The following is a 22,681-nucleotide window of genomic DNA, read 5'->3' on the forward strand; positions in this document are numbered from 1 at the left end:
CAAACTTTTTCGGCATTCCTTTGGAACTAACCGCTCACCCGGACAAGAGATATCGTTTCTAAGCAATCAAATTAAGATTGGTTTTTTGGAATCTTTTTGTATTTTTGTAAAAGTAAAAATTTGGAATTGAAATAAAAAATACAAAAAGATTCCAAAAAACCAATCTTAATTTGTTTATTTGTCATTCAGTCACCTGAAATGGATTCATCAGTCAAGACGGAGACGTTTAACGACCCAAAATTTGGAACAAATTCTGATCGTTTATTTTAACAACAGTAGTTGTGACAGTAATTAAGAAAAATAATTATGTTGTTCAATTTTTACACTTTTAATGAAAACATATTTTTACAAACAAAACTTGGAGTGATCACTGGTATATATGGAACAAGTATCGTTAATTGAGATTATCGATATAGGAACTCACTACCTGTCACAGAACTTTGCCCCGTGGATTCTTATGTCTGTAAATCAGTTTTTGTAGAAGTTTCGCACCGTAGGACGTCCACTAACGAGATGGACGGATGACCTGGTTAAAGTTGCGGGTTCACAGTCGGTGCAAGCCGATGATTATTATTATGCTCGGAAATGTATGCGTTATAATGTCACGAAATGGAGATATGAAGTTTCTCATTGATGGCTCCATACATTACTTCTTAGTTTAGGCCATAAGGAATGTCTGAAAATCTATTTTTGTTTGCTGCTCTAACTTTTTAAATTTGCTTACATAGGAAAAATGCCAAACTGACAAAGGAAAAATTACAAACAGCCAACCACCACTAGACTCTGTAAGCATTTGCGATATTGCGATGCAATGCGATGCGATGCATGGATGGATGGATGGATGGATGGAATATTTCCTCACATTGTTTGGAAAAAGCACTATACAAACCTCGGCCAGAACAGGGACTGCTGGACTTGTTTTATCCGTTTTATCTACCCCAAACTCGTCCATAAATTCCTTACTTCATGCCATTTTTAATGTATTTTTATTATGTTCTGTGCACTATGCGAAGACCGAATAAACATATTGTATTTGTTATTTAGTATTCGTATTTGTATTCCAGTGGTGCTGGCGGACAGCGTGCTGGCGTTCCACCGTCACGGCGTGCAGGGCCGGTCGCTGCGGCACGCTGACGTCACGCAGGAGATCACCGACGAGTCGCGCGCTTATCGGCTGCGCGGACACGACAAGTCAGTACCAGTACCAATACGGAATTAGTCCCCATTCAAAATAACTAGGTTTGCCCTCGATATCCCTTGGATCCCATCATCAGATCTTGACTTGGTGACAATGGGACCACCTCAGAAGTACTCTTTCGAATAAAAAAAGAATTTTGAAAATCGGTCCGCAATAGGGATGCTGACTCCACCAATCAATTGACGTACTTTTTATGAGCTGTCAAAACACAATTCTCCCATAGTGTTATTTGTTTGCCAACTCAATCAACTAACTATTTATTTGTTTTAAAGCAACAAAAAATCTAATTTTACAGTAAATCGAAAATTAATCTGGTTTTCAGGGCTAAAATAAAGCGTTCTTTTACTGGAGTCGTGCCTTCGAATTATTTTTTAATGGCGTCAACATCCCTATTGACTGAGTAATCGGCGAACATACAGAAAAAATACAAATCGTAGAACATAGAATTTACTCCTTTTTATGAATTCGGTTAAAAATAATCGACTACTTATATCTTCACTCTCATTTTTCTTGCTGTGTACCTGTTTTCTGTATCGCTTACTATTTCTGGTGTACAATAAAGAGTCATTGTATTGTATTGTTCACTCAAGACTTGTTTTTTCATTCATTTATTTTCATGGTCTTTTGGTTGGTTTTGTAAAATTTTAACTGAACTACAATAATTTCAGCAATAAACCAACTTTTGAGGTAATTAACTTTTTACTGACTGTACTGGCAATAAAATATAGTTTTTATGGCGATACACCAAAATACATTTCCAAGACGCAACTTACGTTACGATAAAGAAAATATAATTTCCACAAGACAATCCTACAACAACCAGGATTCATTACTAATTTATTTATTGTCACCAACTACATAATTATACCAAAGCAAACACACCAACTACTAGAATTGGTCACTTTATACCGTTGGGATTACAGACAACAGAACAGTTGAAATAAAAAAAAAGCCTTCACAAATGACGGATTTCTTGTAACAAACATTGGGTGACAATACACTCAAACTGCACCGCGTTACCATATTCCCTATAGATTTAACCTTTTTTGAGTGCTGCGGAGACGATGAATGGGATGTTGTATTGTTTTGTTTTACCATTATAATTTCCCAATCCAACTACTGCCAGTTGGTCGAATTTAACTTCAACATATTGATTACAGTTTATATTCTTCTTATTTCCATGACGGAATTTGTTTTTTGAAATTTAAAAAGGAATCCATAGATAACCTTCTCCTTTTTTTGAAGTCGGCTAAAAAAGTGAATTGGTTGATGGGGTGTGTTATCCCTTTTATATTTTTCTTAGCATTAGTTTTGTGTTTTACCTTGTATTTTTTTAATTTCCTAGGTCCATACAGACGATTGCCATCTTGTATTATAATTAAACTTCAACATATTAAAATTGTTACAGGGTGGTGGTGCTAGAATCGCACATACTTCACAGCAACACCCTGTCAGGAGACGACGGCAATGACCTGTACATCCTCGCCGGACACGAGGCCTCCTACTGAACGGCCCGCCTGCTAGGTGGACGCCCGGTATACTTGTAGATGCTACGAGAGAATATATTACACCGGAAAAAGTCTGTCGTTATCAGTTTTGTTCGCATACATATTTAGAGGTATATTATACAGTGCGATTCTGGAGAAATTATTAGGGCAAATCGTAACACGTAATAATCGAAATTTGAAACGTTTTTTTGTATTTTTTTTTTTTACAAAATGTGATTGTTTCTCGTAAATATTAAGCTGTATAGACTTGATCCAGGTCCCGTCTCCAGAATATAATACAGGCTGTATTTACAGTATTTCATAATATCGTCACGCCTTTATCAACTCTTATATCAAGTCAATATGTAAACAAACTGATCCGTTGAATAAAATTCACTTTATGAGATTTTCGGGATTCGAACCTAGAGCTTTTGGCTATACGCGCCAAGTGTTCTACTAATTGAACTACGGGGCTCCCAAATGACTACCCGAAACTCTCGCTCGCTTGTGTACGCCATAAACTTTCGTAGAGCAAACGTATTTTTAACAAACGTTAAAATTATGTTTAGTTATACTGCGACAACAAAATGCTAAAGTACTCGCTTGATTTAAATGAAATTAACGACTCGATCACGTGACAGGTGACGTGACCCCACAAGTGCTATGTCAGCGGCCATTTCGCTTATTTTTACGTTTGTGTCGAATTTCTTCATTTTTCTTGCTTCATCGGCTCAGCAAATCGATTTTCGACTTTCAGTGGTACAGAATAAAGTTGAAATAAAAATTAAGAAGCTTTGGCACGGATACGTGCTAATGCAATTCATGAATTGGCACGGATCCGTGCAAGCATACGAGGGTTAAACATACAAGCTATACAATCATAAACTTAAACTTTCGAATTATAACGGACCCAGTGATTTTTATCATTAAAAAATCCCTTAAAAACTTTTTCATAACACTTGCTCGTAAATAGCATCGTAACATGCAGGCTAACTTGGTTGCGACCCCCTGAATAAAACCCGAGGGCTTTTTTGCGTATTACGCCTAAGGGCGTCATGAGTTTGATTTATATACAGACGCCATCAGATATATCGGAGCGGGCAAGGTGATCAAAAATATCGAAACATGAACCCTAATTTCTTTATAATAGAGTGCATGTGCGGATATTTTTGACCACCTTGGGCTCTTCCAAATATCTGTTGGCGACTGTACTACTTAACGAGCAACTACTGATCTGAGCAGCACCCTCCGCCCTCCCGCACCTCAGGAAATAATATTTTCGTTTTCTAAATATGTATATACTCAACGAGTGTGGTGAAAAACATTGTATGTCGTAAGCGGTACTGGAATTACGAACATCGATTCATTAAAGCCCTCAGTCTTCGACTTCGAGCTTCTAATAGACTCGTTCGTAATTCCTTATTTACCGCCCTTGACATAATGTAATATTACAGGGGTCAAACTTCCCCAACCATCTACTAAAATATTCATTTTTACACACACAACACACAAACATCTCGCCTGCATTCCCAAGTGGGGTAGGCAGAGCACACGAAACGTTACCGCTTCGGAGCCACTTTTAGCAATTTTAGGTTTTAAGTTTGACAGAAACGGTACAATAGTGACAGGTTGCTAGCCTGTCGCCTACGGTATACCTTAACCTATATCCTCAGTCGCCTCTTACGACATCCACGGAAGAAAGTATTCATTTTTAAACTTTGTAAAATTCCTTGCATCACTGCCAGATATATTGATACCATTCCATTGAATGATATTTAATATCGTAACCCGAAAAGCAATAATTAAATATACCTTAGTAATAATGACTTTAGTTATTTGCAAAGTAAAGTAAATTCTCAGTTATATAAAAAAAAACTTGAACTTGCGTGTTACAACGAAACTGTATAATTTAAATAATGAAGCGGAGCGTGAAATATGTCTTATTTAATGAACTAAAAGAATTTCCTTGCTCACCCGCGACCTTACGATAGCTAAGCTTATGCAAAATATGTGTGTTCATGCAGTTCCTCCACCTCCACACTGTAAGAACACACACAAATCACACAAACCCATCTATCACCACCACCACACTACACTGATGCGTTTCGAACTCAACCAGAGCTCATCTTCAGAGTGACACAACCGTACACCATGCTACCAGTTGTTAGACTGACACCACAACAACACACCTAACAACTGGAGTCTAACAACTGGTAGCATGGTGTACGGTTGTGTCACTCTGAAGATGAGCTCTGGTTAAGTTCGAAACGCGTCAATGTAGTGTGGTGGTGGTGATAGATGGGTTTGTGTGATTTGTGTGTGTTCTTACAGTGTGGAGGTGGAGGCACTGCATGAACACGCATATTTTGCATAAGCTTAGCTATCGTAAGGTCGCGGGTGAGCAAGGAAATTCTTTTAGTTCATTGATATGGACCTCCGCAAAGTAACGCCTGATTCTATAAATTATGTCTTATTTAACTAGACGTTACGACTGTACTTTAACGATTAAACCAGCTAGCTAACAAAAGATTTTCGCCCTATCCAGCCATTTCTGTTTTAAAATGTGTATGAATCTATGAATGTTTAAAACAATGATATAAGCCGCAAATTGTGAGAATGGATGTATGAATGTTTGTTGATCTTTCATTTCTAAAACGGCTGAACAGATTTGGGTGACATTTGGCACACAGACATATAACTGAGGCCGTTTTGTCTAACCCATAACGCAAGCTGACGTACGACATCGCATTCTGTATCTCTTTCTAAACTCATTCTATACCATGTGACCGAAAGAAGTGCTGAAACCGATTGTGATTTTAAGTAAGCATTTAGACCTCTGAAGCCTTATTAGTTATTAACAACAAGAGTTTATCCGTGGCTTCGCACGAATAAACTATTCGAGCTGGTAGTTACAATTGAAATTTGGGTATTTTACAAAATTTATATCGTGGTCTTCATTGAGGTTGTGTTAAGAACAACTGTCCAAAATTTTAAGACTAAATCCAGCGGTTGTAATTCCAAGATTTTATCCCTATCCCGTGGGAATTTCGGAATAAAAAGTAGCCTATGTGTTATTCCAGAGGTCCAGTTACTTACTCGTACATACCAAATTTCATGACTCTAAGCTCAGCGGTTATTATTTCGAAATTTTATCCCTATCCCGTAAGAATATCGGGATTAAAAGTAGCCTATCTTTTATTCCAGATGTACATACCAAATTTTATCCAAGTCCGTCCAGCCATTTCAGCGTGAAGGAGTAACAATCATACTCACTCCCTCACTCACAAACTTTTACATTTATAGTATTAGTAGGATACATGGGAACTAACTAAACTCAACAACTCCCGTTGGAGTCATCATGCATGACTTACCTATGATATTTGGCTCGAATCGCTATACATATCATTCGAATAACATCACCATGTAACATTCGCAACAGAAATATATTATCAATGAATTAAATAAATGAATAACGGTACTGTGATCTCGATTTATATGTTTTCAAATGGATTATGAGTGGGATCCACTCAGTATATGTAAAAGCGTCTGTATAAAATATATAGTTTCCCATAGGAGTAAGAGCTGCATTTGAAGGCGGCGAATTTATATTTTTAACCGTATATTAGCTTTGGCTTTCCGTACAAAAACATATAATAGAACAAGCTTAGTGGCAGTTAAAGCAGTAATGCTTACAGTACTTTTCAGAAAGAAGTTTAAAAAAGAAAGTGAAAAGTAGAAGTAATTTAACTATTTTATTACTATTTGTACAGTCAACTACAAAAAAGATCTATACGGCCAGTTTCTAAAATATGTAATACACGATTTTATTGCCTTAACATTAAGGTCGTGTATACATATTTTTATGACTTTGGGCTACATCGATGTCTTTGTAGTTCACTGTACTCACAAAATACGTGACAGGAGATGATTACTGCCAAAAAATTGGTCGTGGGAAAGCTTTACTTGTGCGTTTTGCACATTTGTGTGACACATCGACGGATCTCAACCTCGTACATCGCACACATACATCTAAAGCTTTATCAACTCGAAATAATACACCATTTTAATTTAGACCTACATTTAATTTCTGAAAGGCCTAAATTAAATGCTGTATTATTTCCATTGATGTCCTTTGGATCTAGCCTCGTGCGGCCCAATGTGCTATAGAATGTACATACATTATAAGTTCAAGGCAGAAAAATTACAAAGAAAAGCTTAGCTCATCTCCCGTCAATTGTTTTGTGTATACGGGATGTTTTCTCAGTAGCCTTGTTTCGGGAGCAATAAGTATTTATTTATTTTAACATAACCCACGAAGCCTGTACACAACCAAATAATTGTGATTATTACCTAACCCTTAAACGGACTGTATGGGTAGTAACGATTAAATAAAAGACATTTCTGGGTATGTTAATACTTTAACATAGAAATTTTAAACTAATGTTAATTCGCTTGTGTATTTTTTGTAAATAATTACGATTATTCCAATTAGTTTTAGTCAATTGTATTATATCTATAGCATAGTTAATGTAATTTTTAAAATGTATTTTTTTTTATTGGCAACCTCTTTTAGTATAAATACTATGGACTGTTTATTCAAAATTTAACGAAAGTGTAATTATTTTGTAATATTATTTAGTGTACTCTGTATCAGCCTTAGGAACGTGAGATTTTATATTTAATTTGTTCAAAATAAGTTTCATATTTATAACGAAAATCTTAATTTTGTAAAGTTGTTTTTGTAGATTATTTTCGTCCCGAGAACAGATAATGCTTTCAATAATCCCTTTTATTTATATCCCGTAATAAACTTCATTTTGTACAGTTTTGTTTTTTTATTTATTTACCTAAAGACCTAGTGGAGAGATGGGTAGATTGAGTATCTCTGTAATATTCCATAAACATGTTTTTTTTTTTTATGATTCATGTTATTTTGTACTTGGACATTTTGCAGACTTGTGACTTGACACATGAGATTATTCGCACATACACTGAATTTAGAGTCATTTATGATTGATGATTTTACTATTTTTCTGGTAAAGCAATTCATATAAATTTTAGTAACCACATAATATAAAGCTATCTTTGAGCCATTCTTTCTTATTACTCGGACTTATATATATTAGAAACCTAATAAAGATTCTAATTCTAATACTTAATTGAAGTATATACTTCTCCAAGTTTCCAGATTAGTACATTTGAAAGAATACATTCGCTTTTTATATAAAATTCGTAGACAATGAATGAATGAATGAATGATGTGAATTCGCCAAATAATAGAACGTCATAAAATCGCATGCTGACTGAATAAGGCTGTAAAAATAACCGAATAAAGAGGAAAATGTAGTGGTCCTAAATTTAGTCCCTATAAGAATTTGAGATGTATTTTGTAGGGTAAGTTTTAAAGTAAAACATTAGTTTTAGAAGGTCGCAAGCGACGTTTTGAACACCACTGCTAAGGAGGGATCTTTGGCGGAATAATTTGTTGGTAACAAATAACTTGAGTGTTGAGTTCCAGGTTATAAACATAGATTATACACTCTTTCAAATCAAATCTGCGCGCTTTCGTGCCCAAGTTAGACAGTGATTCCATTTGTCACTAACAAATTATTAAAAATATATTAACGTAGATAATAATTACAAGTAACTTTTTAGACATGAAAAATATTCAAAAATCAAAGTCTGGCATAAAAAGTCTATTATTAAAAGGTAAAATTATAAAAAGTACGTTGATAAAAGTATTGATTAGGCATGAAATGTGACAATTTTTCTGAGCTTGTTCGTTTATTAGTATTGCGGTATCCATTCAAAATCAACATGAGATATAGAGTCGGGCGGGATCCTGGTAGCTCCTGGTAGACTGGCCCGGGTTCAAAAAACGGTTTTTTTTTCTCACAAACTTGTATTCCTGTCACTAAGTTGGCAACACTGACGGCGCGACTTTATCCCTCTCGCTCTCATATAGAAGTGGCGGAAACTAAAGATAGCTTTAAAATGCAGACAAAAAAGTTCCCAAGTGGTTTGAGCGACATGTAAGACAAAAATAATAAACATGTAGTATTATCTTAGTAAGGTCCAAAATGCTTTCTGCCTCTTGCCGTCTAGCGATCTTTGCAGAATATACTTGTCCCTTTCGCACGAATTGGTTAGAAAGTGACAAGATGATTCGCGCGATTAACGCTTCTACAGTGTTACCATGTTGAGTTGGCGAGTTTGGTAAGACTGTTACGCTATTCTTGGCTATTTTTTTCGTGTTTTCCTGCGACTGAAAAATTTTAGACCGGGTTAACATATTATGTCTTCTTTTAGTGAGCTAATCTGTAAGAGACAAATGTTGGTGAGGAAAATGAATTGACCAGAGACAACAAAAACAATTATTTCCTCTTAGATTAAGTCTTTCCAATTTCTCTCTATAAAATTAAAGTATAGAAATAAAATATTCTGACCATAGAGTTTATCAAATTCAATAGAATTCGTTAAATTTTATTGCCAGCTTTAAATAAATAAAAATTAAATTCAACTTGCGATCAGAGATTATAAATTAGAATAGGACAGAATAGAGATATGGATATTTATTTTCGTTAACGAGAGAATGGAGTCAACGGTGTAAATATGCTGCAGGTTTAGAATGCAGAGAAGAGGTTCGATGTTACAATTCAAGATTGTTTAAGCAGATTTTATCCCCGAATAAAGTGATGACAAATATAAAATTTCGTTTTGATATGTATCCCTACTATAGCATATGAAATATAAGTACAGTCGAAGAAAGTAAATCACTTACCAAGGTGGAATTTTTTCATAATCAAATTTGCTATGATTTCCTTGGCAAATGTTTGGGATGTCAACAGACATTAGTAGCACAATGGTTCCACCCTGGTATGTGATTCAGTTTCCTCGACTGTACCACTGGAATAGAGATGGATCTACATGCCATACACATACAGAACTGGGAAATTAGAATAGAATAGAATATCTGTCTATCATCTATTCTATTCTAAATTGCAGAGAAAGGGCACGTTGACAAAGAACCACGAATTTGACCAAAATTGTTGGGCATGGCGTCCGCGGACCGGGAGACGAGCTGTCGGTAGGTCTCCAACAAGATGGAGCGACGACCTGGTTAAGATCGCGGGATCGCGGTGGATGCGGAAAGCACAAGCACAAGAGCCTTGCTTGGGGGACGCCTATGTCCAGCAATGGACGTCTTTCGGCTGACATGGTGATGATGATGATGATGATGACGGGCAAACCTCAGCTATTATCTTTTTTCAACAATTATATACCTATTACAGTTTAAAAAACCACAAGCTGAAATAAAAAGAATATTAAAAACAGAAATCATGTATTTCGCATACAAACTTAATGTTAAGTAGCCTAGCTTAAATGTACTTACTTACAAAACATCTGTATCAACTACTGCCTAAAACGTTTTAAACTTTCGTGATTCTCACTCATAGTCAAAATACCATATACGGGACTTATCACGCTATTTTTACACAAGTAATATTTACCTCGACGTTTCGGCAACGTTACAGTTGCCGTGGTCACGAGTAGACTGAAGTGTGGGGTGTCAAGTCTGCCTAGCAGAGCGAGTTCTTCGAACTACCCGCACTTGGTCACTTGCCCACGGCAACTGTAACGTTGCCGAAACGTCGAGGTAAATATTACTTATGTAAAAATAGCGTGATAAGTCCCGTATATGGTATTTCAACTACTGCCTGACCACAAGAGCTATGTGAGGTAGCTAAGAAAAAAATAAGCAAAATATTTATATTATTATACAACTTTTGGAACTTTTTTTTCTTTTGGATAAAAGAGAAACAGAAATGACAGTTGTGTATGAAACAAACACATGTAGTTACAACAATTGTCTGAAGCATTTTTTGTAAAGCGTACTATCCTGTAACCTTCAGATAAAATTTGACATGAAGATTGTATACTTAATAACATTAATCTGCCAGTTACTATCAGTATTAAAAATACACTAGGATTCAACAACTATACCTTCCGCCGCCTAACTTTGCCTAAAAGTTCATTGCCACAAAAACTATAAAGGTATAATTCCAATAATTGAATAGGCACTTTACCGTTAAGCGATTCGAACACAATCCGGGAGTAACGTAAAGACGTCGCATAAAAAATGTATCTCAAAAATGCTTCAAAACTGGGTATTAAGTAATGAACTTTTAGGCAGATTTATTTGGCGCGTGGTATAATCAATCGGCAAATCGTTGGTGATACTGCAAAACCGCGTAACTAGCTTTTCCCAAAAGGTTTAATTTTCAATGTACTTACAGTACTAATATTATACTGTTCTAACACTGAAAGTCCGCCTTTGTACTTAACACATTACTTTTTTTATGTAACCTTTTTGTTTTCCCTTTTTGTACAATAGAGAGTATAAACAAACAAACAAACAAACGAAATTATACCTTGTGAAAAAAGCTACTTATGCGGTATTGCAGTATCACCAACGAAATAACATAATATGTGAAATATGTGGTGATGGGTTACAACATACTGCTGGCTTGCTCTGAATATTTAAACACAACAGACACAACAGAAGAGCCTGCTCTGATGGGCGGTATGTAAATTAGTCATTATCATTTAAAATAACATCAACACGCTACATAGTTTTCTCACACAGCTCTGATAAAGCAGCATTTCCAGGAGAGATGGGCGAGGATGTGTTGCGAGGAATATGGTTTTCATTAACCTACAGAAACGCTTTATTTGCCGCGCTTTGCTCGATCAGCTGTTTCCACCAGACGCAAAGGCGGATCCACCGTTGTGGGCACGGTGGGCATGCCCAATTGCCCATAACCCTAATAGAGTGGTGACAACACATTTTTACAGTCTATTGAGATCGATAGGCTTATGATAAAAAGGAAACAATTAAAGTTAAAAGTTGTTCATGCATGAGTCATGATTGCTCATGAGTGCGTTTGTTATTCGACTTGCACTTGGCCGATTTCCTGGTGGCTGTGACTACAACCTTTTTTGAGGGCTGGATCCCAAACACATCCCTCGCACATTATTGGTGGAAACGCTGCATTAAAAGGCTACTTAATTGTTAGTTATGAATAACTGAAGATGACAATTTAATTTATATACAAAATTCATCAGGTAGTTTACCAATTTTATTAGCTCTATGAGTTAAAATGACTAATCAAAACAATTAAATTTACAGTAATAGAGTACATTTCATGCGATTGAATGTTACTGGGTAGAGTTCACGAATCTGGACCATTTTACAAATACATACTTTACCATACAAAACAACTGTCTCAAAAAAGTAGCATTAAGACACATGCTTATGCAATTATGTATCTGTATGGATAATATAGTTTGTTTCCCAACAGAATGATTCAATTCAATTCTTGAAAGTATGGCTTACAAGTTCATTAGACAGGCGTTTGCATCCAGAGACTAGGTTTTGGCACAAGGGAGAGTGTTACATGTATCTGAGGCTCCCTATGAGGCTGGCATAGTCACATTTAGTGTACTAAAGCCTCGTTAAAATATAAGATTAAAAAAAAAGTATGGCTTTGTCACATCAATACCACCACTGATACCACTGTCAAGGTTGAAAAACTGGTAGCGGTTGCTAATTATTATTATTATAAATTATCAGGCAGAATAAACAATTAAATAATAAACTTTTAAATATTAAATTAAGGACAACCAGCTCCCAGCACTGTTTTATTACACAAATTGTTCCTTCACAAAGGTTATAGCTAACCTCACAAAAAAAACACTATAAAACTACCTTATGAAGTATATACAAGTCAATAGTCACATCAATCGTCCTCAATAACCTCGGGTTCGTCGTCGTCTTTCTTCTTGCCACCGGATTTTCTGGCAGACATTAATTGCTTATATTGCTCCAGCGACTGCGTTAGAGGTTCGATAAATCTATCAAATTCTATGTCTTTCATAGCATCCAGCACTATTTGGCCCGTAAGAGCCTTTTTCTTCTTCTTCTCCACTATGTTAGTCGCCGCTGAAGTAACGTAGAGGACAAAAACCGACGCCGCTTTTGCGAGTCCTGTCCGCGCCTCTTTGGAGATCGAAACGCCTTCGGGTAACGCTTCTTTCACTATACGAGTTACTACAGTCAGAGGAAGGTTTAGATCTTCAAGTTTTTCTGCCATTTTTAGGATTAAATGCTTGGTGTTTGTTTAATAACAGATTTTGTGAGAGGAACGTGCAATACGTGCATGCGAATTGCGAAACGAGAGAAGAGAAGAACGCAACATACCGCCAAAAAGTTGGTTTGACATCTGTTATGTCAATGTCACTGTCAGTGTCACGTAATTGGGTTACCCGCTTTTGGTGAAATGTTACCTTTTAACAGAACCCCACCCGTCCCGTGTTGTCGAGTACAAAGACTACTAAGTACTAAGTATGGTCACAGAATAAGTAATATTACTACCGTATGGTATTCTAGGGTTTACATACTTCTAAAATAAGAGTTAACGGAAAGCCTAAATTTTACAAATAAATTTTGTATATTTATTCTTTATTCTATATATATAAATAAAAATGAATCGTAAAATGTGTTGCTAAGCGCAAAACTCGGGAACGGCTGGACCGATTTTACTACTTAATTATTATTATTATTATGTTCGTTATTGTCAGGAGAAGGTTTTTATGGAAGAAAATTTAGAAAAATAACAACGGGGGCGAAGCCGCGGGCAACAGCTAGTTATTAAAAAAAACACTTGTATTTCGAGTCAGGCATTTGTGAAAATTGTGAATGTTCTGTAAATTCTGGTTCTGGAGAAGTAATATCTTGAGAAAACCTGCAAACTAAAACTGTGACGCAGTGTCTATGAAAAAAATATCCTCACGTGCTAGGCCTGTGATTTGTAATGTTATGATCGAAGAGATTTGTAACTACCTCTTTGGTCATCGTTATGCAAATGTGCATTTCAAATTTTCATAATGAATGTAAGTAAGAGATAGGCAAATTATGTACCTGTAGGTAGATTATTTATTTAATGAAATATTTAGCTAGTACTGATAGGTTATTATTATCAGTATTTACTTACCCACTGTTATTTATTATCTCCGATAGGTATAAGCTAATTTAGAGAAAAATATTTATACCTACTTGAATGCAATACGTTTAATTAAGTAAATTTATTGCAAAATTCAACGCATTAAATGTAATTTTTATGTCTAGTATGTAATATACATATACTTACATATATATACTAATATAATTATATATAATATATAGGCATTGTACACTTTGTAAAATCTGTAGAAAAATGTTCGAACAACAAATTGCTTTTATTGATTATTATTTTTATCACTTTACTTTCAGGGCTATAAAATCGATGAAGTCAATACCTAACGACCAAAGTCCACAAATTAAGCTATTAACTATTAAACAATGTCACCGTTGAATGAACTACACAATGACAAACGAAAGATATACAATAAAAAAATATCAAAATTGTAGGAATTATTGACGACTAAAAGAGTAAATTCGAAACAAATTAGTTGATTTGATTATCTAGTAATCACGTTTGTGGACAAAAAAATCAGTATACCTACAATTTACTTACTTAAGTTATGGCAAAGCATGGTGAATTTTTTATTGCGCAAACTCGGAACGTTGCATGCTTCCTCAGTGCGGTACGGAGCGCGGCGCCGCAGGGACGTTTTTCACACTTCATTCTATTGATTTCTCTGAACACTGCGTTATTGTGATGTTTTTTAAACAAAAACATGATTAATAGTGCTAAGTCTTATTGCTAATTGGTTGGTTTGTTCGTGTTACTGTTGTTTCTTTTTCTGACTTGTGCGTCGAGCGGTGCTTTAGGATTATTTTTTGGACGTCAATCGAGGTGAGTTCATGTTATCGATGTTGAATTTTAACTAAATTAATTTGCTGCATGTTATTGGTTTTTCAGTTAGGTATGAAAAATATTGGCTGTGCAGTACAATGTTTGTAAATATAAATAGTAAGATTATGAAGCGATAATAAAACCGATTTAAATTGTTTTCGATTTCCATGCTTCGCTGAAACTTCACATTACATGAATATTACATGTTTACAATTTCTTTTTATTGTGAACCTTGTTACTAAGTGAATAAGAGAGATTTTATGGCAATGTTAAATTACGAAAATGTAGTTACGAGTCGGTATCTACGAGTAGGTTCAACGTCCGTTTACAATTAATTGATCAATTCGTTATATTTTAAAACCAACATAAGAATAAAAACACTACACTTATAATTCATCACTATCATCATCATCATTATAACCAGAGGTCATATTGTCTAATCTAATGCACTCAAAATCACAATCTCTTTCACCACATCTTTCCGTCACACGGTGAAACATGAGGGTAGAAAGAGATGGTGCATGCGATCGCGACAGTATGACCTCAGGTTATATTATATGCGTCCCACTGCTGGGCACAGGTATCTTAGAGTTTGGGCTGTAGTTCGCACACGGGCTCAGTGCGTTTTGGGAATAAATAAATCAATAAAATAAATAAATATCACGGGGCAAATCACACCAATTGACCTAGTCCCAAAGTATTTCAAATACTTACACTATTTTCAATTACAACCTGCTGCACTGCGTTTTTACGCAGTGAGCCATAGTCGTTAGCACGTTTGGTAAATATTAAAAAACTGTGATATTCACTGTGAGAAGGTTCTACTGGTGCAGCAATTGAAATGTGGCCGTCACTCAGTTTTGTTTAAAACACCATAGGCACTCCTGTTTTAGATTAGATGTTTAATTTAACGTATTTTCAAGAATTATAGGTACCTATTTCCTTATTCTTACTTCCTTACTAATATTACAAATCTGAAAATACCTATTTATTTGTGTCTGTTTATCTGTTAGTTCTTCACGCTTAAGTCGCTGAACCGATTTCAAATGAGATAAAATTTGGTATGGAGATAGTCGGAGACTATGGAAGGGATAAACCTAGGATGGTTTTTATCCGGGAAATCGCATAGTTCCCGCGTGACAGCAATAAAGTAATTCTTCGCAGACGAATTTGCGGGCAAAGGCTAGTTAGTACATATAATATATACAAACGGATTTCTATGCTTTGTACGAGCAGCAACGAAATAAATAATAACGTACACGTACTGTCTAGGAAAACTGTAAAACGTAAAACCTTTATTTTCTTATGCCATTGTTTAAAAAAAAACTAGCTTATACAGTAGAGTTAATTTTATGTACTCCGCTTAACCTTGGCGTTAATTAAATTACAATACCTATTACCTATTTATTTGCACAAAATAAACTAATTAAGCGATACACGAAATAATCTCATTAAAAGGATTATCCATTCGGGAGCCAGTATCACACTCGTGTAAATTCATACTGATTGGTTTTCGCTAAATTCGTAGGCTTAGCATAACGCACGCTATGACAAATTTTGGATTGCCAAATTACCCCTTTTGTGGGGTAATTTTATTACACCGTTCTATTAATTACTAGTATAGGGAACTACTACGAAATTCGAAAATCGAAGTTCGTATTGTACCGTCCCTATCACTCTCGTATTAAATAATATAAGCGTCAGCGGGACGGCAAGATACGTAGTTCGAATTTTGCACTTCGCTCGCCTGGTTAGAGAGCTTTAGGGCATTGTAAAATTTGTAGAGTCGGTATTTGAGGCAACGTGAAATCGTGTACGTACAATTTCCTGTACGATAATAAAAAAAATACACATCTGGCTGAAGGTTTAGTGGGGTCTCCTTCAGGTGATAAAAAATATTTATAATGTTGTTTATTAAAAAGTTCTTAATGTACCTTAGCCGGTCTTAGGGGGTGGTGAATGGTGAACAGGGCAATCGCCCGGGGCCTCGCTCTTGCAGGGGACTCGCGCAACAACCCAAGCAAATTTTAGAAAATATAGATTTTTTAACTATATTTTCGCATCTCATCACATACTTTTCACTTAGGACAAAGGGCCTCTCAAAGACCTGCCGCCCGGAGCCTCGCAATGGGTAAGGCCGCCCTTAGGCTAAGCCTCACATTTCCTAGATAGATAGGTATTAAATTTCTTTGCTAATTTTATAAATTAAAGTATGATCTTGTAAGAAGAGCTCCGAGAAGTAGGTAAAATAAAATTTATACTTGGGCCAGTTACTTACCTATCTCATTGAACTTTTGTGCCAACGGACGGAACGGCATCACATTTAACCGTCAGTTAACACTAATCAATGGATGGTGAAACAGCCCCTAAATGTATGATCTTGTAAGGAGAGCTCCGAGAAGTAGGTAAAATAAAATTTATACTTGGGCCAGTTACTTACCTATTTCATTGAACTTTTGTGTCATCATTTTGAGTCAAAGGAGATTCGTTAATAAAAGTGAGTAAAACGTAAAACAATGGTTTGCGTATAAAAATTGAAGTTTTTCATAAATCAACATATCTGCAGGTGGTAGGACCTTGTGCAAGGTCCGCCGGATTGCTACCACCATCTTGCTCGCTAATCCTGCGTGAAGCAGCAGTGCTTGCACTGTTGTGTTTCGCGTGGAGAGTAAGACAGCGGTGAAATTACTAGCACTTGAGGTATCCCATCTCAGCCTCTAGGTTGGCAACGCATCTGCAAACCTCTGGTGTTGTAGATGTTTATGGGCGTGATGATCTCTTACCATCTGGAGACCCACTTGCTCGTTTGCCATCCAGTCGAATAAAAAAAAACTTTTTTTTATCAACGAAACGTTATTTTTGAAGTGTTTAAGACATAGTATTTTTTTTATATTTCGATAAGTAGTACTTAAGTACTTATAAAAAAATAATACGGACTTCCTACTCTATTCGGCGGCGGTAATCACCGTATAAATGCCGCGAGGAATCTATTTTCAGCGTTGAATTAAAATATTAAATAATGGCGGCACAATACCGACCGCTAAAACATTTAGGTATTGCGTTTACCCTAAGTTGTTTGTACGCAATGCGGACATAAAAACGTCGAGGATCTAGAATTTCAGGCGGTCCCGCCAGCCTTGCCGGCACCGACCTACATTTGGATCCTAGTTTTAGCATACTGCTTTACCACAGAATAGAGAAACGAAACTGGAGAAGAAAATGTTAGTGAACGGAGTTAACATAGAAGGATTTTAGGAAGAAGAAAAATATTTGTTCCACGGAACTTTCATTCAGTGGCGCTAAAGGACTTAAATCTGACGTGGGTAAGATACGTATCTCTCTTTGGAAAAAGATCGAAATCCTGAGTAGTGATCCTGAGTACTTATACTTATTTGACGACCAGATGGCCTAGTGGTTAGAGAACCTGACTACGAACCTTGAGGTCCACGTTCGATTCCCGTGTCGGGGCAGATATTTGTATGAAAAATAGGTACGAATGTTTATCTCGGGTCTTGGGTGTTTAATATGTATTAAGATAGTGTAGTATAGTCCCAAATCCTAGTCCCAAAGTAAGCTTTGCTAAGCTTACTTTGGGACTAGGTCAATTGGTTTGAATTTTCCCGTAATTATTTATTTATTCATATGATGATTAAATCGAATTAAAATTCGGCATGGATACTTACCTACGTAGTTTTGATGACAACGCAAATGTAGTCAACAAAAAGTAAAGAAAGCAAAAAAAAACTTCAATTAAAAATGAAATTTACAGAACTTTTTTGAAATTATAACGAGATAAGGATTTTTTCACCAGGTAGGTGTGAAACTTATTTTGTTCATATATGAATACTTACTGCTACGTTATACGCAAGTCTAATGTTCTCGTACCATTTGGGAACATTACGTCGTCGATCGTCGCGAAGGTCAAGGTCGGCAGAGCAGTGCAACCCGTCTGTCTGGTCTGCAGGGCTACTACGAAACTCGAAGTTCGTATCGTACCGTCCCTCTCGCTCTCGTATTAAATAGTATAAGCGACAGAGGGACCGCACGACACGAACATCGAGTTTCGAGTTTTGTAGTAGCCCGGCTGTCCCTGTCACTGACTGCCATTAGCATATGTAACGACTTTTAACGGATTTTGTATTACTTCTTATACTTATACAGTCGATCGAACAAACTGAGGCCTTATTAAGATTGGTTTTTTGAAATCTTTTTGTATTTTTTATTTCAATTCCAAATTTTTTGTTACTTTTACGGTCATCCCGTAAAACCTAAAAATACAAAATAAAATAAAAATACAAAAAGATTCCAAAAAAACAATCTTAATTTGATTGCTTAATAACGATATTCCTTGTCCGGGTGAGCGGTTAGTTCCGATGGAGTGCCGAAAAGTTTCTCCATGAGGGCTACGGCATAGTTGTCGCTAGTGTCGGTGCTTAAGTGGCTAAATAAGAAACAACACAAGCTGAGATATGAGGTGCATAGAAATTCGTGTCTGTATCGTTGTCCAGCGGTAGTGTAGCGGTATAGCACACGGCACGGAATGCCGAGGACCTGGGTTCGATTCCCAGCGCTGGTCTTATTTTTCTGGTTTTTCTGTGCATCTATATTTCAGTTTGTATTTTCGATATGAGACCTTATTGTCTACCACACTTGTAATCACAATCGTTCTTACCACTTCTTTCAGTCACACGGCTTAAGACGAGGGTAGAAAGGGATGGAGGATGCGATCGCGAACGTCAGCGCGTTATGCAATAGGCTTATGTACCTAATCTTTTTTTTTTTTGTATGCCGCACTTGAAGATGGTCAAGCAAGATACAAGCTAGATCAATCTAATTTGGTCACTGACTCAATTTGGTCAATAATCTCTTTTTTCAATGAACGATTTTGTGTTTTTTGTGTAATTGAATTTGGATTACTTTCGTAGATTGTTGAGTTAATTTGATTGAACACCCTTTTTCGTCGGATGTTTTGATCGATTCCCGAGCTGGGTAAAAGTTTTTTTAAAAATGTATGAATGCAGTTTTTCTTGTTACTAAAATCGATGACATAGTGCGTAAGAACAGATCTTCGTATGTCTTAAAGTTTCTGACTTTTCCATACTGACCGATATGAGTTTTACACCCTATACTGAAAAATCATGAATATTACCAACTGTAATCCACCCTGAGTACATGATTATTTGAAGTATTTTATTTCACTCCAAATGTTATTTTACGGGTTACCCGTGAACCATATCGAAATACTCATACACCAGAAAACCAAAGCTCTAAGTATCACTTGCTGAAATGTTTTGGATGTAAACACTTTGTATTTTTTTTTATTTTAAGTTCCATCATGGTTGTTTCTTATAAAGTTAAGGACAGGATTACCTCTATCTTGTTTATTCCTGTAAAAATCTGAACTTATCAAAAGCTAAATGTCCAACTTGACACACTTACTAAAGTAACGAGCTTCAATTCAAAAGTTTACAATGTCAAGCTTATTAATTTAAAATAACGAATAAATGCCCAGCAATTATCAAGAAAATGTAATTCGAAAGGCTTCACCTTCACTCATGGACCCCAGGCTGCCCCCAGGGTCGATACTTGGGCCAATACTGTTCTCGCCTTGTGGAAAGGTGAGCTCGATTACGCGCAGAATATTTAAATTGTAATTACGTGTTAAATAACTATTTTCAATGATTGCGTTTATTCGTTGAGTGGGCATTAAGCAAATCATCAATATAGTGGTCAAATTATGGCTAGCCATTCAATTTTGAATTTTATCACTAATGACGTAGATACTGGCATTTGTTCTTATCCTTTTCATTTCATTGGTTTATCATCATCATAATCATCACATCAGCTGTAGGACGTCCACTGTTGGACAAAGTTACCACCCTATACCTCCAATTGCTTCGGTTGGAAGCGGCTTTCATCCACCGTGAACCCGCAGTTTTAACCAGAGTCCGTATTGTCTAACGTTTCTCAGACTCGCGATCACAATCAAATGCAAAAACTGTCATTTGATTGCGATCGCGAGCGTCAGAAATGTTACGCAATAGACCCTCAGGTTCGTCCATCTTGTTGGTGGACGTCCTACGCTGCACTTTCCACTCGAGAACTATTCGGCCTCAACGGATATTCGTTTCATGGATATATGCTTTATAATCGACAATACAGTGTGTTACCCGGCAGCCAGGTTTTTTTTTAAGGGAGGTTAAAGTAACGTATTTTGTAACTTAACCAAACCATGACACTAATTTAATTAATAAACTAAAATTCAGACTTAACTTTCTAACGAAATAATAATTGCCAGTAATGTACTGCAAAGTAAATTGACAAGACAGTAATAATCAATGTATCTTTCGGTTGTCATTTAAGCTTATCAATTTACTTTGCTGTACATTGCTGGCAATTATAACTTTGTTAGAAAGTTAGCAGTCTATCTATATCATCCATCATATCATGTTCAGCCGAAAGACGTCCACTGCTGGACATAGGCCTCCCCCAAGGCTCTTCACTCAGACCGTCTTGTGCTTTTCGCATCCACCCGCGATCCTGCCGAGTCTATATATAAGTAATATAAATACGGTTACTTTAACCTCCCTTAAAAAAGGCCTGACTGCCGGTAGCACTGTAGGTATAAAAGAATACGCTAAGGATTGCCTTAAAATCCACACACTTGGATTAGTTCAAAATTGACATAACACAAAAAACATTTTAGGTTCATTCGTTCGTCTTACTTCAAGTTAAATTATCGCTTTACTACAGACTCGAGTATCAGTCTATTGAGGTCATGCCATGCACCCCTTTTTTGCCGAGTGACGTCACATGCGAAGGCCTATGATGTCAGAATGACGTCACTCGTTTTTAATCGGCGCCGTATGCTTAGTTTGCAGACGAATAAAAATTTAGAATAAAGAGGATCGTGCCTTTCAGTGATGGGTTTCAATGGTAGAAGTTTTGTTGAGACGAATAGAGGGGAAGTAATTGAATAGAACATAAACAAGTAACAAATAACTACAAAAATATCGATAAGGCCGAAGTTAAAAAAATATACATGACCTTAATCTTAAGTCAATAAAGTATGTCGTGTATACATATTATTTTTGTAACTTTGCCCGTATTGATCTTTTTGTAGCTGACTCTACTGGCTTTTAATCAATTGCCAGGGGCAATCTTCCATGGCTGTCATGCTTTTTACATTTAGGTGGGCCAACTCTTATATTAATGTGGAAAAATTGGGATAGGACAATATGTACTTACTCGTAAATTAGTGTTTTTTTTCAAATTGAGTTCCAAAGTTGCGTCTAAAATATTTTATTTTGCTCATGCAGTATTTCGGGACAATCAGGATTTAGATTCTCCTGTTCACTTAGCCTGCTAGACATCAAATCAAGATATAGTCTTGGTTTCTAGCTTGATTCGGCCGTACCGACTACTGCACCGAATTTGAAGTTTTAGATGCTCATTCGACGCAGAATTTAACATTCTTTAATATTGAAGACGATAACATTTCCGGGCGTGCGTACCATTTTTGGCCTACAAAAAATTAGTTTTATGAATGAGGAGTTAAGAAGCACAATGTCGTGCGTGAGTACCTATGAAAAGTTATAAAACTTGAATAAAAGATTAAAAGTTCTTGAAATTTAAAAATATCCCAAGTAAAACACTTAAAATTCCAAAAGAATTGACAGAATGAGTAACTTATACTGATGCTAAATTTGACACATTGAAGCGATTCAATTCCCACTCAAGTTAAGCGTCATGGTACGAAAACCGCTTGAAGTGAGTGAATGAAAATGTGTCTGTATCGCTGTCGCTGAACCGTGCTTGAACTGAATCGCAAAAGTAACGTCGTGGTACGAAATAGCGATGCAGTTCAGTTTAGAGCCTAAACTGAATCGTATTAAGAGAGCGTGGTAGGCCCCCTGGAATGGGGTAAACTCGGATTACACGCATTTAGAATCAAATGAAGGTATTGAAATTCCAGCTTACTGGAAATTAATTCTTCAAAAGCTTTTTAAAGATCATTGATTGGCCTGTGAACGCTAAATAATGATTAAATTTTTTGGAGCAGGTAGCTATAATAAATATTCTTATTTCAAGTTATTTTATGTAGTACTGTCACCAGCATTAATATCTGCCACAGCGGA

General features: G+C 36.2%; 3 protein-coding genes across 8 annotated transcripts in view; 2 read left to right on the plus strand and 1 right to left on the minus strand.

The window, feature by feature from the left end:
- The window catches only part of hppy (MAP4K3-like protein hppy), a 52,820-nt gene extending 46,821 nt beyond the window's left edge, over positions 1-5,999 (plus strand). The window contains 2 exon segments of the mRNA XM_074109877.1: positions 1,065-1,191; positions 2,607-5,999. Coding sequence (XP_073965978.1) covers positions 1,065-1,191; positions 2,607-2,706 — 227 coding nt within the window. The 3' untranslated portion in view covers positions 2,707-5,999.
- Positions 6,000-10,010: 4,011 nt separating this feature from the next.
- On the minus strand, positions 10,011-12,968 carry Chrac-14 (DNA polymerase epsilon subunit 3 Chrac-14). Its single transcript, XM_074109878.1, has one exon. It carries the CDS (start codon positions 12,837-12,839, stop codon positions 12,486-12,488), a length of 354 nt encoding a protein of 117 aa, XP_073965979.1. The 5' UTR covers positions 12,840-12,968; the 3' UTR covers positions 10,011-12,485.
- A 1,344-nt stretch (positions 12,969-14,312) lies between these two features.
- The window catches only part of LOC141444300 (uncharacterized), a 90,142-nt gene continuing 81,773 nt past the window's right edge, over positions 14,313-22,681 (plus strand). For all 6 annotated transcript variants that reach the window (XR_012453159.1, XR_012453158.1, XM_074109821.1 and 3 more), the window contains exon 1: positions 14,313-14,543. The gene's annotated coding sequence lies outside the window, so the exon portion shown is untranslated. The remainder of the gene's footprint in view (positions 14,544-22,681) is intronic.

The sequence above is a fragment of the Choristoneura fumiferana genome, chromosome 29 (assembly GCF_025370935.1).
Source record: "Choristoneura fumiferana chromosome 29, NRCan_CFum_1, whole genome shotgun sequence".
Taxonomy (NCBI): domain Eukaryota; kingdom Metazoa; phylum Arthropoda; class Insecta; order Lepidoptera; family Tortricidae; genus Choristoneura; species Choristoneura fumiferana.